Source organism: Gigantopelta aegis, chromosome 11 (genome assembly GCF_016097555.1).
Source record: "Gigantopelta aegis isolate Gae_Host chromosome 11, Gae_host_genome, whole genome shotgun sequence".
NCBI classification, from domain to species: Eukaryota; Metazoa; Mollusca; class Gastropoda; order Neomphalida; family Peltospiridae; genus Gigantopelta; species Gigantopelta aegis.
In genome coordinates this window covers 12,894,930-12,912,038 of record NC_054709.1, presented here as the reverse complement: position 1 = coordinate 12,912,038, position 17,109 = coordinate 12,894,930, and the positions used below count along the sequence as shown (strand labels likewise).

The 17,109-nt window shown below is 39.6% G+C and overlaps 1 protein-coding gene across 1 annotated transcript; it reads right to left on the bottom strand.

The window, feature by feature from the left end:
- Window positions 1–3,495: 3,495 nt before the first annotated feature.
- Window positions 3,496–10,025, bottom strand: LOC121385163. Its single transcript, XM_041515707.1, has 5 exons — window positions 9,899–10,025; window positions 7,993–8,079; window positions 6,207–6,308; window positions 3,979–4,096; window positions 3,496–3,550 (listed from the first exon to the last, which is right to left on the bottom strand). The coding sequence occupies exons 1-5, from the start codon at window positions 9,932–9,934 to the stop codon at window positions 3,543–3,545; spliced, it is 351 nt and encodes a 116-aa protein (XP_041371641.1). The 5' UTR covers window positions 9,935–10,025; the 3' UTR covers window positions 3,496–3,542.
- Between the last annotated feature and the right edge of the window lie 7,084 nt (window positions 10,026–17,109).

Below are 17,109 nucleotides of genomic sequence, written 5' to 3'. Positions count from 1 at the left end.
GTGAACAACGTGCTACTTCGAGTAAATTTGTAAAAATTAATTTATAAAGCCCCCATTTACAAACAATACTTTTTTAAATATGCATGTCCCGTTTCAGATCCCGGACGAGCGCCCCAATTTTCTACTCCTGTCACGGGGATTCTATAATTCCCGTAACTGAATAAAACACGATTATCAAAATATCTCTCCTAACTGTATATCTATTAGATCTCTCTGTAACAGGCTGTTAAACCCTAGTATGGCTCGTCTTAGGTATGATCAGAGATACGATCAGAGATACGATCTTATATAAAGTATATATTATTATAGCACGTTAGTTCTCTAGAAAACACAACAAAAACACAATACACTTTGAAATCTGTATTAATCTACGCTGACAAATGTACAGCCGTAGTAGTTAATTAATAACAGCAATAATAACAACCCAGAACTGATCACTTAATTAGTTAATCTCTAGGTGTCTAGTTACACAATATGCGAATCCCTTCACCGTTACACCACACCCACACGTGTGATAATTGAGAAACGCTTCCAGGAGAAGTTAATTAATAAAGGAATTACAACACCATTCCTAACTGGTTAATTTTTAATTAACCCTTACTACTCGTTCAGTAACGTGTGATAATTTAGGAACGCTTCCAGGGGAACTTAATTAATAAAGGAATTACAGCTCTATTCCTAACGGGTTAATTTTTAATTAACCCTAACTACTCATTCAGTAACCTTGTAACACAGAATTAATACTGGTACCAATCACAATAAAGACAATAACCTACAGTGTACCTAGGTCCGCTAGGATGACTGGCTAAGCTTTATATTACCAAATACTCCTATAATGTTAGAACAAAAAGTCTACGATTTACTTCGTCAGATGACCGAAGACACTGTCTAAAGAATATTGGTATATACAGTTTTAAAATATTTAAAGTCACATCAATCACATCAAGGTTATACACAGAGCAGAAAATATTTACCAATGTCCAAACGGACTAACGTTCCCTGGGAGCCGTCCTTTTCTCGTTCTCCCGATATCTCTAAAACACTAGCTATTTATTATAAATCAGGATTTTGCCTGGGGGTACAAGGCGGTACCTCATCTATCATCTCATATTCCAACTCTACTAGAGTCGGTATTATTTCTCTCTGATCGTCAGACTTACTGACGCCATCGTCGCCAATCACGGTTGTAAAACCCGCACTCGCAGAGGTATTACGTAACTACTCGCCACATGGCCTCCACAGCTGGACTAAGTGCATATTGGAATGTCCGATCGCGCGAAGTATTACGTAACAAGTTGCCCATCTGGGCTTAAGTGCAATGAAACTGCACACGGCCCTCTAACACAATTAAAATCGCCACAGGCGAAACAAACTTAAGAGCATGTACCGTCACAGGTGTTTTCTTGAACATCGTGACAAAATGGCCTGGTGCAACACATGATGCATTGATATGGAGAAATAGTGGAATGGCGGAATTGTTTGAGAATGGTCAAGTTGACGGGGTATGTTATTAGGGGAAATAGGATACCCTATTAGACCATGGCTAATTATTCCGTTCTTGCAGCCGGCATCACGACAAGAAAGGGCATACAACAGAACAGAGCCCACAAAACCACTACAAGCTCCTGCGAGAGGGCATTTTGGTGTGTGGAAATCAAGATGGCGCTGCCTACATAAGTCGTGAAGATGCATGATGTTTATTCCAGAGCGATGTGTCTTTGTCATCATTGCAACTGCTGTTCTTGAGAACATTTGCAAAGATATGTTGATCCCAGATTCCCCAAATGACGCACCTCTGTACCAAACGACACAGGGATTTCCCATGTTACGACATGCTTCCAACGACAGTATAACGATACTGTAACTGCACGTTCGACTAACTGTCGTTCAGCGTATCGTTATGGTGTCGTTATTGTACTTTTGCGACGTCGCTAGGGCATAACGACCGACAGCTTCGGGAACATGGCCCCTGGGCTTCATAATAACCGAATCAGTGGGCAAACTGTTCGTAATCGTCTGCGGGAGAACGGTTTACATGCACGACGTCCTTACGTCGGATGCGTTTTAACGCAACGTCATCGTCTAAATCATCTTAATTGGGCACGTGTACACACTCGTTGGATACGGCGACGGTGGAATACCGTTCTTTTTTCGGATGAATCCAGATTTTCTTTACAACGTGGTGATGGCAGGGTGCGCGTCTACCGTAGGAGAAATGAACGCTATACTGACTGTTGTCTTCTTGAACGAGATCGTTTCGGGGGTGGGGGTTGTGTCATGGTCTGGGCAGCTATTGCCCATGGTTATCGTTCACCACTAGTCGTCATTGATGGCAATTTAAATGCTCAACGTTACCGCGATGACATTCTCGCTCATCACGTCATTCCTCTGTTCCATAACAACGCCAACATCTCGATTTTTCAGCATGATAATGCCACCTCTCATACAGCTAGAGACACTGTACATTTTCTTAGGACAAATAACATTGATTTCATTGATGACTGGCCCGCTGAAAGTGCTATCTCAACCCCATCGAGCATGTCTGGGATAGTCTGGACAGACGATTGAGGCGTCGTCCCAACCCACCCGCTAACGTCAACGAACTTCGTCAAGCGCTCATTCAGGAATGGAACAATATTCCACAGGCAGAAATCAACACTTTAGTCAATTCTATGCGCCTGCGATGCACTGCAGTGGTCAATTCAAGAGGTGGTCATACCCGTTATTAAGTGGGTGGGGTTTTTTTTAACCCCTACCACACTTGGTCAAAATTTCTCCCAGTTTCTGTTAACCTATGGCCATGATTTTTGCACCAAACGATGCATCATGGAACACTCTTTAAACGCATATATAACAATTATTCCCCTGGTTTGTTTTCATCAAGTTATGTTCAAGCAAAGTTAGCGGAAGTTTCTTATTTTGTTCAGTATATTTTTATTTTTTTTAGAGTTTGACAGTCATGATTTATGGTGCATAGGAAAAATAATGTAAACTTATTTGAAGGGACACTGTTACAAAACATTGCATTGCTACGTCTGTTTCATCATGCCGCTGAAAGTAACAGACCAGTACGCTCATTCTTACTTCTAAATTAAATTAATGTACAAATTCACTTGTTCATACGTGAAAATAGTGGACAACCATGGGAAACATTTGTTAGTTATCTCCCTTGAAAACTTGAAAGAAAGGTGGTGCCAAATGGTTAGATCGAAACCTGCCTCGGTGGTGTCGTCGTTAAGCCATCGGACAAAAGGCTGGTAAGTACAGGGTTCGCAGCCCGGTACCGGCTCCTACCATTGTGAGTTTTCTAACGACTCGATGAGTAGGTGTAAGACCACTACACCCTCTTCTCTCTCACTAACCACGGACCACTAACCCACTGTCCTGGACAGACAGCTCAGATATCTGAGGTGTGTGCCCAGGACAGCGTACTTGAACCTTAATTGGATATAGGCTCGTTAATGTTATTTGTTGAACAAAAAAGAACATGCTATCGACTTCTGAACTTTTATTATGTAAATTCTTTAAATCCAAAGAACCAGTCAGTGTCCTGTAAAATAAAACAATAAATAAATTAACACCAAGGAAAGATAACAAAGGAATGTTTAACGACACCGCATATGTTAAATATCGGCTATTTGATGTTTAACATGCTTATTTTGCAGTTTGAGAGAGAGACAGAGAGAGAGAGAGAGAGAGAGAGAGAGAGAGAGAGAGAGAGAGAGAGAGAGAGAGAGAGAGAGAGAGAGAGAGAGAGAGAGAGAGAGAGAGAGAGAGAGATGAGAGGAAGAGAGAGAGAGGGAAAGAGGGAGAGAGAGAGAGAGAGAAAGCCAGGTTATGTGGGGGTTTGGGGGATATTTTTCTTTTGTTAAAATTATACATGAGTAAACAAAACAATAACATTGCCGCAAACCACCCACCCATTCCTCCACCCACCCCCGTGATCAGTTCTGAAACCACCCGTAAGATTCTACTTACTGTGTAGAGAGAAATTGGGCATGTGACTACACATGGCTTTTGTATGATGATCCATGTGTCGGATGTCGTGATTGGCCACCAGTCGGGCTCCAGAGGTCAGCAATTTAATCAGGTCATCCTATAAACAAACAAGCAAGCAATCATCACTACAAGGTCCTAACTTAACTTTAGGCAACCTAGCAATGAGTGTCAAGAAAGGAAAGCAAAGTTTATAGTGAGGGTCAAATCGTTGAAATATTGAAAAAAGAGAGGAGAAAATTAACAACAGGAGAGGGTGTTTTGATCTCCCCCAAAACTCGCGCAGCACCTGCACTTTAATGTATTACACACTATTTGCACAGTTCATATCTACCTCTTCTTAATCTTAATGTTTTATTTAGCGACGCACTCAACATATTTTATTTACGGTTATTTGGCGTCGGACATATGGTTAAGGACTACACAGATACTGAGATAGGAAACCCGCTATCGCCACAGGATAACACATACCACAGCCTTTGTTACACCAGTTGTGGTGCACTGGCTAGAGCGAAAAATAGCCCAATGGGCCTACCGACGGAATCATATTTACCTCGTTAAAGTTTGTTTTGTTTAACGACACCACTAGAGCACATAGATTAATTAATCATTGGCTGTTGCATGTCAAACATTTCATTTGGTCATTCTGACATGTAGTCATCAGAGGAAATCCACTACATTTTTTCTAATGCAGCAAGGGATCTTTTATATGGATTCCCCCCACACACAGGTGGGACAGCACATACCACAGCCTTTGAGTTTGACTAGTTGTTTTGCACTGATTGGAACAAGGGAAAAACCCAATCAGTTGAATGGATCCACTGAGGTGATCGATCCTGTGACACAAGCACCTCAGGCGAGCGCTCAAGAGTGGAAAGCGAAGTTTATAGGGAGGGTCGAATGGTTGAAATATTTTTAAAAAGAGAAAATTTGCTTCAACAGAGGGGGTTTCGACGCCCAAGACTCTTCCCCCAGCACATGCACAAGCACTTCAATATATTTGACATTGTAAAATCATGCATTTTGATTGGCTGATTACAAGTGGTTCATTCTACGATATACCATCTCCAAAAGTCAAAAGTACTACTGTAACGTTGTTTACGTGTATTCATACGCGGTGAAGTGTCAATGTTTATAAATATGGATGACGCACACGTAGAAGATGTCGAGTCGTTTAATTTGGGTGAATTGGAAGAAATATTGAGACCAGAAAATGACCCTGAAGAATACTCTCCAAACGATATAGCAACGCTTGTTGCATCGGCCTCTTCAAGCAGAATTTCAACTAACAATCGTCCTGTTGAGTGAAATTAGCTGATCGAGCATGTAGGCGCCTATAGTCACTGACAGAAGACGACACCGATACCTCACGCTTTGCCAACAAAAACGCAAACATTCAAAAATTCTACAACAAATTGATGAAAATATTGATCCCTTAAGTGCACCTAGAAGTGAAAAATCATCGTGTAAACCCTAAATTAAAAACGCGACAAGTGACCCCGTTTACACGATCATCGCCTCTCAAAGTTTTCAAACAAACTTGCAAAACACGAATATTACAACAAACACAGCTCCCAACATGAACAAAATTACTCATATGACATCTACCTTTAACATGACAGGCAGTAGGCCTAGAGTTGAAATTCACAACCATTATCACATTAGCACAATAAATAAAAACTAATATATTCCATATCTGGTTGATCGACAAACACTTTTACAAATTTACATTTCAGATTGTTCCATACTGCAGGGTATTTAACATTTTGTTATGTTCTTCCATCTTAAAAGTGGTTTATTAGTATTGCTTTGAGTTTAAAGCATTATGTTGTTGTTGTTTTTGCGTGTATATAAATAAAAATTGGTTTGAATACACAATAGTATTTTTTCATATAACTAGTTTTGAAAATTTACGTTTGACAAAATGTGGAAGAGTCGTGAATGGAAATAGTTCGCTATTTATATTACATTAAAAATAAAAAATATATAATTTACAGAAAATAAAATAAAAGAAGGTATTTTACAATGGAGATCACCAGTTTCCATTCTTTTTTCTTCTCGAGGTGATATCGTCTAATTGACGGTGGATTGACGGATGACCACGCGGCTCGGTGGTCATCCGTCAATCCACCGTCAATTAGACGATATCACCTCGAGAAAAAAAAATGGAAACAGGTGATCTCTTAACTATCTGCACAGTTGATGTTTACCTCTAGAGTTTTGATTCCTCCTGGGTTCTGAGCGTCGACCTTCTCTTCGTGAGTCATGTGGTACAAGTAACATCCCGTACTCGTTTTGATTACCAGCACTCGCTGTCAAACAGATAATACCATATTGATGTCCAATATAAACTTTACATGCATGAAATTTTATTAATGTGATAAATATTGGTGCTAATCGAAAAGAACCAATTCAGAAATCACCTTACAGACACTTTCCACGTATCACGAAGTGCATTGTGATGTTTAGGTGTTGAACTTCGTGATACTTTCACATTCCACCGAACCGTTTGTTGGTTTGCTATAATACAATGTCAAGCCTTGTAAAGTCACATGACCAGCTATTAATGGAACATGACCCTAGTTTCAACCTGTGAAAATTAACACTAAGTTTAGTTAATCTACAAACCTGTCATGGACGGCGCTACAACAGCTTGTTCTGAATGTGCACGTAAAACCCTATGACATGACATGACATGACATGACATTTGAATGAAGTTACAATTGAGTAAAACATGAGTCTGTGACTTTGAAATGGTGAAATACCCTCTAAAAATAGACTAAAACTCGACTCCATAACTGTTACTTCTCAGACGCATGTGCATTTTTAAACACATGAGAAATGTATTTTGTAATATTAAAAACACCAGAATGACCAAAAACACTTCGAATGTATGGAAATTGATAATCTAAACCATAAAATCTAAGTAAAGTATGATTTCAGTTATCAAAAACAGCTATAATAGTAAAAAAAATATGCCTTAGTGTTTAAAAACTAATTAGCCACGCAAGGGGAGCAATCCATCTGTCGCCTTATCACCCCCTGAGATTAATTGTAAGACGGTAATTTTTAGCTTCCCGTAACATATAATTTTGAAAAGATAATAATATTACAAAAGGATTAAATTTATATCAATGGTCATACATGTATCTTAAATGGCTCCCCATAATTTAAGTATGGGGAGCAAATAATCGCTCCACTCGGTGTTTTCCAATATTCTAGTTCTATTATATATATATTGTCAAAATTGAGATAATAAATGTTTTAAAAATCAGCTTCCTCACAGATAACTTCAAAGAGTAATCAGGTTAGATAGTGTTAATTTTATTGGGATGTGTGGCTTTGGCATCAGGGTTATAACAGTGGAGCAGCAAATAATACATGTATGTCTTAAAATTGATCTACACCGGCAATAGCATGTTTTTAAATTCATCTCCCATATGTCTGTTACGGCTGTGTGATACAAAATATCTCACACAAGACTGTTCTCACTAAAGAGATTGTATGACAGTAAGAACACATATCTGTGTTGTCTAATGAATTGTACAATAATAAATCACCTTTTATTTGTAAATTTCAAAAATGCAAGAGCAGTAAACATTAAAACGAGATAAAAAGATAAAGGAAAAAAAAAGGAGTTAAAGTTTGTTTTATATAACAACATCTCTAGAGCACATCGATTGATTTATTAATCATTGACTATTGAATGTCAAACAGTTGGTCATTCTTATATATAGTCTTAGAGAGGAAACCCACTACATTTTTCCATTACCAGCAAAGGATCGTTTATATGCACCATCCCACAGAGGATAGCACATACCACAGCCTTTGATATACCATTCGTGCTGCACTGGCTGGAATGAGAAATAGCACAATGAGCTATGACAGACCAATGACCAACTGCACATAAAGTGCTACATTTCACCCCTAGAAAGAAAGAGAAATAAAAAGGAGGTAGAAAGACAGAAGAAAGAAGATAAAAAGAAAATATGTCACGTGGTGGGTATCTTCGTAAAATGTCGGGTTTGACGTGTCTGGTTGGTGAGATCCGGGGTCAGTCTGTCGCAGGTCTACCGCGAACACCTGCAATAAACATACTAGCCTACATGTATAAACAAAGGGTAGATCTACGATTAATGAGGGGAAAGCGACAAATATTATGAAAGGGTTCTCTTTGAATCCCTGAGGTCAGAAAGAAGGCTGTTTCATTCCAGCTGACTGCAACATATTTTAATACAATGAAAAACAAATTGACTGGGTACATGTTTTCTAACTTCTTAAGCAATCTCCATAAAACATAAATTAATCTTGATAATCTAAAGCATCACGACAACAAACAAAATCAGATATTTTATTTATTGACCAAACATTTCTTGGGTAGATAATCTAGATATTATAGATCGATTTAAATACTGGTACACTAGATTGGAAGGAAATGTTTTATTTAACGACACACTCAACACATTTTATTTTTGGTAATATGGCATGAGACATATGGTTAAGGACCACACATATATTGAGAGAGGAAACCCGCTGTTGCCACTTCATGGGATACTCTTTTTGATTAGCAGCAAGGGAACTTTTATATGCACCATCCCACTGACAGGATAACACATGCCATGGCCTTTCATATACCAGTTGTGGTGCACTGGCTGGAGCGAGAAATAGCCCAATGGGCCCATCAGTGAGGATCGATCCCAGACCGACCGTGCATCAAGAGAACGCTTTACCACTGGGCTACGTTCCACCCCCACACTAGAGTTACCCATGTGAATGCCATTTCACCTCAAATAAATTAAGAGTTGGAAAAGAGGTTTTGGTTTGGAAATAACCAAGAAAGAATGAATGAATGAATGAATGAATGAATGAATGAATGTTTAACGACACCCCAGCACAAAAAATACATTGGTTATTAGGTGTCAAACTATGGTAAGTCAAAACATGAAGTAATGATCAACATCAATATGGAAAAATATCCGCCCGGTGACCCCCCTCCCGTAACCCTAACCCCTAGCCATAACCTTCACCCTAACCCTAGCCCTAGCCCTAGCCCTAACCCTAACCCCTAACCCTAACTAAAAATAATAAAGGGGTGGGGGTGTCGGGTCTGGACGGATATTATTAAATTAAAATTTAGAGTAAAAGTCAGTATCATGTAAAAATTGTAAAACAAATTCTGGATGGAATCGAAATGATTCCATCACATTACGTTGGCCAAATATATATTTTCGAGTTTCTTTGAGATGCTTACACTCCACCAAAATGTGGCGCACCGTCAGAGTATACTGACAGAGCTCACACTGAGGTGGAGGATCTTTCTTTAAGATAAATGAATGGGTCAAGTATGTATGACTGATGCGAGCACGACACAAGACTATTTCATCCTTCCTGCACGGTCTATAGGAGAACTGCCACTCTCCCAAGACTGGCTTGATAGCATGAAGCTTGTTCGCAATAACCAAGAAAGAAAGAAATGTTTTATGTATTTATTGTCGCACTCAAGACATGGTAATTACAGCTATATGGCTTCGTACATATATTTACAAAAATATGAAGAAGAAGAAGAAGAAAAAATGTCCATGACATAAAAAACATAATTCAGGGCTTCTAGATTATAGTAGTGGCTAGTGTCAGGTAGTAAATAACTATCATTGCCATGCCCGACGGCTAGTGAATATGAATATCTTGCCCCACCCCAACTCCCAATGTTAGTGTTTTTAAGCTCTCTTTCTTTAGGTGACATATCTGATTATTACTATTATTTAGTAAAATTGTATTAACTAAAAGTAAAGTAGAGCTAGTGAATTTGTAATCGTGGCTAGTACATTTTTAAAATCACTGATTCCATGGCTAGTGGATTTAAGAAAAAAACAATTCTAGAAGCCCTCATAATTATACTTACCACTGTAAAACAGAGACAGATGATGGCAATTTTCATGGTACTCAAGATTAATGAAGGTAAGAGAAAAATGGGGAAAAAACCGAGTGTTTTCAGCTTGGTCCTACTTGTATGCAGAGTTCTTGATAACAGTCATTGAGATAAGCCGTGAGAGGGAACAGTTGTGGATTTTTTTTTATTGAAAAGGAAGGGCAGATCCAGATTAAAATCAGAGGTGTAAACTCCTTGACAGATGTAAGTGCTCCAATAACACAATGAATGTATTAATTTACCCCACCCCCCCCCCCTTTCCCCATCCCACAACCCAATAACAGCAAATAAATGATAAACAAAAATTATAATTTTTTTGTTTTGTTAGCCAAGCATTTCATGGAAAGAAAAGCACGTATAGAGTAAAGCGACATACCCTAGTTTTCAAACACTGAGGCATATTCTTTCACCTAGACCCTAGTTTCAACCCATAAAAATGGACACTAAGTTTGGTTAATTTACAAACCTGTAACAAATTTGGATACAATAGAGTGAAACAAGAGTCTGTGACGTTGAAATACCCTTTAAAATATACTAAGACGTGCCTCCATATCCATTACTTGTCAGACGCACGTGCGTTTTTTTTTTTAAATATGAAAAAATGAATTTTGTAGTATTAAAAACACCAGGATGACCACAAACACTTCGATTTTACGGAAATGGATAATCTAAACAATAAAATATAAGTAATGTTTTATTTCAGTGATCATAAACGTCTCTAATAGAGAAAAATATGCCCTAGTATTTAAATGCTGGTACACTAGATTGGATGCTCCATGGTGATGAGGGGCGAGACGTAGCCCAGTGGCAAAGAGCGGTCGGTTTGGGATCGGTCCCCGTCGGTGGAATCATTGAGCTATTTGTTGCGCCAACCAGTGCACCATGACTGGTATATCAAAAGCCGTGGTATGTACTACCTTATCTGTGAGATGATGCATATAAATGATCCCTTGCTGCTAATCGGAAAAGTAGCCTTTGGAGTGGTGACAGCGGGTTTCCTCTCTCAATATCTGTGTGGTCCTTAACCATATGTCTGACGCCATATATCCATAAATAAAATGTGTTGAGTGCATCGTTATATAAAACATTTCCTTCCAATCTAGTGTACCAGTATTTAAATCGATCTATACATATCTAGATTATCTACCCAAGAAATGCTTGGTCAATAAATAAAATATCTGATTTTGTTTGTTGTTGGGATGCTTTAGATTATTCATCCCTAAATATCCGACGCCATATAACCGTAAATAAAATGTGCTGAGTGCTTCGTTAAATAAATTTCCTTCCTTCCTTCCATGGTGATGACCTAGACACCAAAGCCATGTCATCCAATGAACACTACCAAAATCGATTGGGTCTGCAACATACAAGTTACGTATGTATTATTGCGCCACAGAAAGGGGGGGGGGGGGGGAGGGACGCAGTCCAGTGGAAAAGCACTCACCTGATGCACAGTCGGTCTGGGATCGATCCCCGTCGGTGGGCCCATTGGGCTATATTCCAGCCAGTGCACCACGACTGGTATATCAAAGGCCATATGGGCTATATGCTATCCTGTCTGTGGGATCGTGTATATAAAATGTCCTAAAAACCCCACAGCATTTTTCCATTAGTAGCAAGGGATCTGCTATATGCACCATCCCACACAGGACAGTACATACCAGACTGGAGAAACCCAATCCAAGAAGAGATCCAGCAAGGAGGTTTGATCATCCGATCCAAGCACCTCAGGAGAGTTCTCTATTCTGGGCTAGATACCCCCCCCCCCCCCCCAATATATCAAAGAATTGTATGTTCTTCTTGGGGGGTGGGGGTGGGGGGTGGGTGGGAGGTAAGCATCATGTCTGTACAGATTCATCTCTCTTGAGTGGGGGGCGGGATGTAGACCAGTGGTAAAGCGCACACTTGATGCACAGTCGGTCTGGGATCGATCCCCATCGGTGGGCCCATTGGGTTTATTTCTTGTTCCAGCCAGTACACCACGACTGGTGTATCAAAGGCTGTGGTATGTAATATCCTGTCTGTGGGATGGTGCATATAAAAGATCCCTTGCTACTAATGGAAAAAAAATTAGCGGGTTTACTCTCTATGACTGTGTCAAAATGACCATATGTTTGATACCCAATAACCGATGATTAATAAATCAATGTGCTCGTGTCGTGAAACAAAAGAAACTTCTTCTCTCTTGAGTGATCGATGTAGCTCAGTGGTACAGAACCGGCCTCGGTGGTGTCGTGGTTATGCCATCGGACATACGGCTGGTAGGTACAGGGTTCGCAGCCTGGTACCGGATCCCACAAAGTGCGAGTTATAACGACTCAATGGGTAGGTGTAAGACCACTACACCCTTTTCTTTCTCACTAACCACTAACAGCTAACCCACTGTCCTGGATAGACAAAAAGCCCAGATAGCTGAGGTGTGTGCCCAGGACAGCGTGCTTGAATCTTAATTAGATATAAGCACAAAAATAATTTAAAATGAAAAAACGTGGTACAGAGCTACAGTTTGTTTTGTTTAACACCACCACTAGAGCACACTTATTTATTAATCATCGGATATAGGATGTCAAACATTTGGTAATTCTGAAAGTCTTAGAGGGGAAACCCGCTACATTTTTCCATTACAAGCAAGGGATCTTTTATATGCACCATCCCACAGACAGGACAGCACATACCACATGCCTTTGATATGGTTACCAGTCGTGGTGCACTGGCTGGAACGAGAAATAGTCCATATGGGCCCACCGACAGGGATTGATCTCAGACCGACTGCACAAGAAGCAAGCGCTTTACCACCTGGGCTACGTCCCCGACTCCAGTAGAGAGTTTGTCACATGTTCATTGAATTGCAATGCTGGATCGATCACGTTTGATGAATTGTTTTTTCCCCACATTCAAGCTAGTGCCTAACGAACAGTACAAAGGATATGGTATGTACTGTCCTGTATATAACTGCACTCCATGGACTCAGTTTTCCCCATTCCAATATGTGCTTATGTCAAAGGCCTAGGTCAAGAACTGTCTATGTAAAAGAGCATGTACATCCCCTGCTATTTTATCATTAGCAATAATCTGTGTGTGTGTCCGATACATATTCACTCACTCTCTATCCCACAGACTCTCTCTCACATTCACCTACTCTCACTCACTCACTATCCCACAGACTCTCTCTCACATTCACCTACTCTCACTCACTCACTATCCCACGGACTATCTCTCACATTCACCTACTCTCACTCACTCACTATCCCACGGACTCTCTCTCACATTCACCTACTCTCACTCACTCACTATCCCACGGACTCTCTCTCACATTCACCTACTCTCTCACTCACTATCCCACAGACTCTCTCTCACATTCACCTACTCTCACTCACTCACTATCCCACGGACTCTCTCTCACATTCACCTACTCTCTCTCACTCACTATCCCACGGACTCTCTCTCACATTCACCTACTCTCACTCACTCACTATCCCACGGACTCTCTCTCACATTCACCTACTCTCACTCACTCACTATCCCACAGACTCTCTCTCACATTCACCTACTCTCTCACTCACTATCCCACAGACTCACTCACCACGGACTCTCTCTCACATTCACCTACTCTCACTCACTCACTATCCCACGGACTCTCTCTCACATTCACCTACTCTCACTCACTCACTATCCCACAGACTCTCTCTCACATTCACCTACTCTCTCACTCACTATCCCACAGACTCTCACTCACATTCACTCACTATCCCATGGACTCTCTCTCACATTCACCTACTCTCACTCACTCACTATCTAGGGTGGGACGTAGCCCAGTCCCCGTCGGTGGGCCCATTGGGCTATTTCTCGTTCCAGCCAGTGCACCACGACTGGTATATAAAAAAATGTGGTATGTACTACCCTGTCTGTGGGATGGTGCATATAAAAGATCCCTTGCTGCTAATCGAAAAGAATAGCCCATGAAGTGGCGACAGCGGGTGTCACGGGGATCCTATAATACCCGTAACTGAATAAAACACGATTATCCAAATATCTCTCCTAACTGTATATCTATTAGATCTCTCTGTAACGGGCAGTTATACCCGCGTGGCTCGTCTCTAGGGTATGATAAGAGATACGATCTTATATAAAGTATGTATAATATAGCACGTTTAGTTCACTAGAAAACACAACAAAAACACAATACACTTTGGAATCTGTATTAACCTACGCTGACAAATGTACTGCTGCAGTAGTTAATTAACAACAACAAATAATAACAACCCAGAACTGATCACTTAATTAGTTAATCTCTAGGTGTCTAGTTTACACAATATTGTAATCACTTCACCGTGACACAACACCCACACGTGTTATAATTGAGAAACGCAGCCCGGGGAACTTAATTAATAAAGGAATTACAACTCTATTCCTAACTGGTTAATTTTTAATTAACCCTTACTACTCATTCAGTAACCTTGTAATACAGACTTAATACTCGTACATATCACCATAAAGACAATAACCTACAGTTTACCTAGGTCCTCTAGGATGACTGGCTAAGCTTTAATAATATTAGAACAATGAATCCTACAGTTTACTTCGTCAGATAACCGGAAACACCGTCCCAATAATATTGGTATAATACAGTATTAAAATATATAAAGTCACATCAATCACATCAAGGTTATACAACAGAGCAGAAATAATATTTACCAGTCCGGATGGACAACGTTCCCTGGGAGCCTTCCTATGTTTCTCCCCGATATCTCTAAAACCCTAGCTATTTATTATATTATCCGAATATCGCCTGGGGGCACAAGGCGGCACCGAATACCTACAAGTGATATTTCCACAGCGACCAAGACGGCATCTCTTTCTTAGAAGCCTAGACTGGTCGTCGCCTAGTTGGCCAGCAATACCCAGATCGTACCGAACTAGCGGAGGTATTATGTAACTACTGGCCACATGGCCTCCTCACCTGGTCTGGGTGTGTATTGAAAACAGCTCGACCACCGTCGCGCAGAGGTATTATGTAACAAAATGCCCATCTGAGCTTAAGTGCATATTGGGGCTGCACACGGCCCTCTAAAACAATTAATATCGCCACAGGCGAAAAGAATTAAGAGCATGTTCCGTCACAGCGGGTTTCCTCTCTCAATATCTGTGGTCCTTAACCATATGTCTGACACCATATAACCGTAAATAAAATGTGTTGAGGGCGTCGTTAAATAAAATATTTCTTTCTTTCTTTCTCACTCACTATCTCTCATTCACTATCTCATTCACTCTCCCTCTCTCTCATTTTCTCTCGCATTCATTCACTTTCTACTTCACTCTCATTCCCTCTCATTCCCTCCCGTCTCTCTCTCTCGCTCTCTCTCTCTGAAATAATCACATGTGACACCTCATATTCATAATTAGTTGTAAATGACCCATAAATATGAAATAAAACAAAAAGTACATGAAAATTAATAAACATTGTTTTAATTAGTTACATATATCACATCTTTGTTTATTTACACATCATACACATTTACAGACTGTATTTACATTTTAAAATCATTGCAACACAAATATCAACATCATTTTCAAAGCATTAACGACTGATCCAACATACAGCAAACAAAATTAGTAACATTTTAACATTCACACAAATTCTCGGAACACAACCACCACCCCCTGCCAAAAAAAAAAGCTCCCTGATGCATCTCTGCAAAAAAAACAAAACATTGGGCCAGTAATTTAATTTGGTGACCGTGATAAGCAAGACTTCTCACCGTATATAAAACACAATATTAATTATCTGGAAAACAAAATTGGGTGAGAGAGACATTTTGGCCCCACCTAAATCTGCACCTGTTAACGTAACTTTCAACTTTTATTCTTTAATAACAAATCTCTTTATTTTGGAGAAAAAACAACAACATAACCATAAAAAAACATTAAAAAAAACAAAAACATTCAGTCAAAAATGTAGAAAGGCCAAACATATCAGTATAGCTTAATTACATAATCACATATTCGAATCCTAACATGAATGGATGGATGGATGGATGGATGGATGGATGGATGGATAAATGGATGATAAAATGAAGGAATGTAACAAATGAAATGAAGCAATGAATGAATGAAGGAATGGTCACCTAATTTATACAAAAATGGCCCAGAACAATTAAAAAAATAAATATTAAAACAACAGATTAGTGTTTTCCCTAGCTTGTTTTAGCATGGTGCAGCACCATGCCTCAATAGTCTAGCACCATCTTGCCTTAACCAGCACCATGCTGCACTGAGATTAAACAAGTCTTTTTCACTAATTAATTCTAAAATTGCCTTTATAAAACACCAAAAAAGGTATTATTAATTAATAAAATATGCCTTTTATATCTTTTGCCATTCATTTATTAAAGCAAGCACATAAATTACATTAATGTTTATTTCAATTAAGTTTTGTGTATTTTTAATGAAAAACAAGTGCCCCGAAAATGGCGAAAATGCCCCAAAAGTGTTTGGTCTACGATGCCTTGCCAAATGTCTAGGGAAATCACTACAGATAATATACAAAAAAACTAGCCTCGTACTGCAAACAACGAAAATATCTTACGTAATGAGCATATATTGCACTAGACGTACACAAATCAACACCAGAATCAACAAGTCATCGGCACAGACACGACTATCTTGTTAAACAAAGAATCTAAAAAATGTTTTACGGGTTTTGAAAAGTCGGAGGTACTCCATCATCTCGCCCTCGTACTGACTGAAAAACCACCGATGGGCTGTTGGTTGACTCTGTCGTTGATTCATGTACTGTAGGGTTATGAGATCAAAAACAAAACAAAAACTAAAACCTACTCGGGGCCATTCCAAAATTATCACATCATCAGCAGGGTTTCTGCCAGGGGATAAAACGGGTACGGTGCTATACCCAAATGTTTTGCAGATTTTATTTTTTTAAGTGAACCTTTTGACAAAATTAATGACTATTACCATTACTGTATGATTTTCTCAATCCTAACCCTAAATTTATACCCATAGGCCCCCCATACCCCCTGCTGACTGTGGATGCATTCAAGTCCTATAGCGCCATTCCCAAAAATTTCTTTCTGGCAGAAAGACTGTCATGGGGGAGGTATAAGGCACAGTAACCATTTTATGCCTGGCAGGTATGACACAATTGTTTTGTTTCTCTTGGTTTAAAT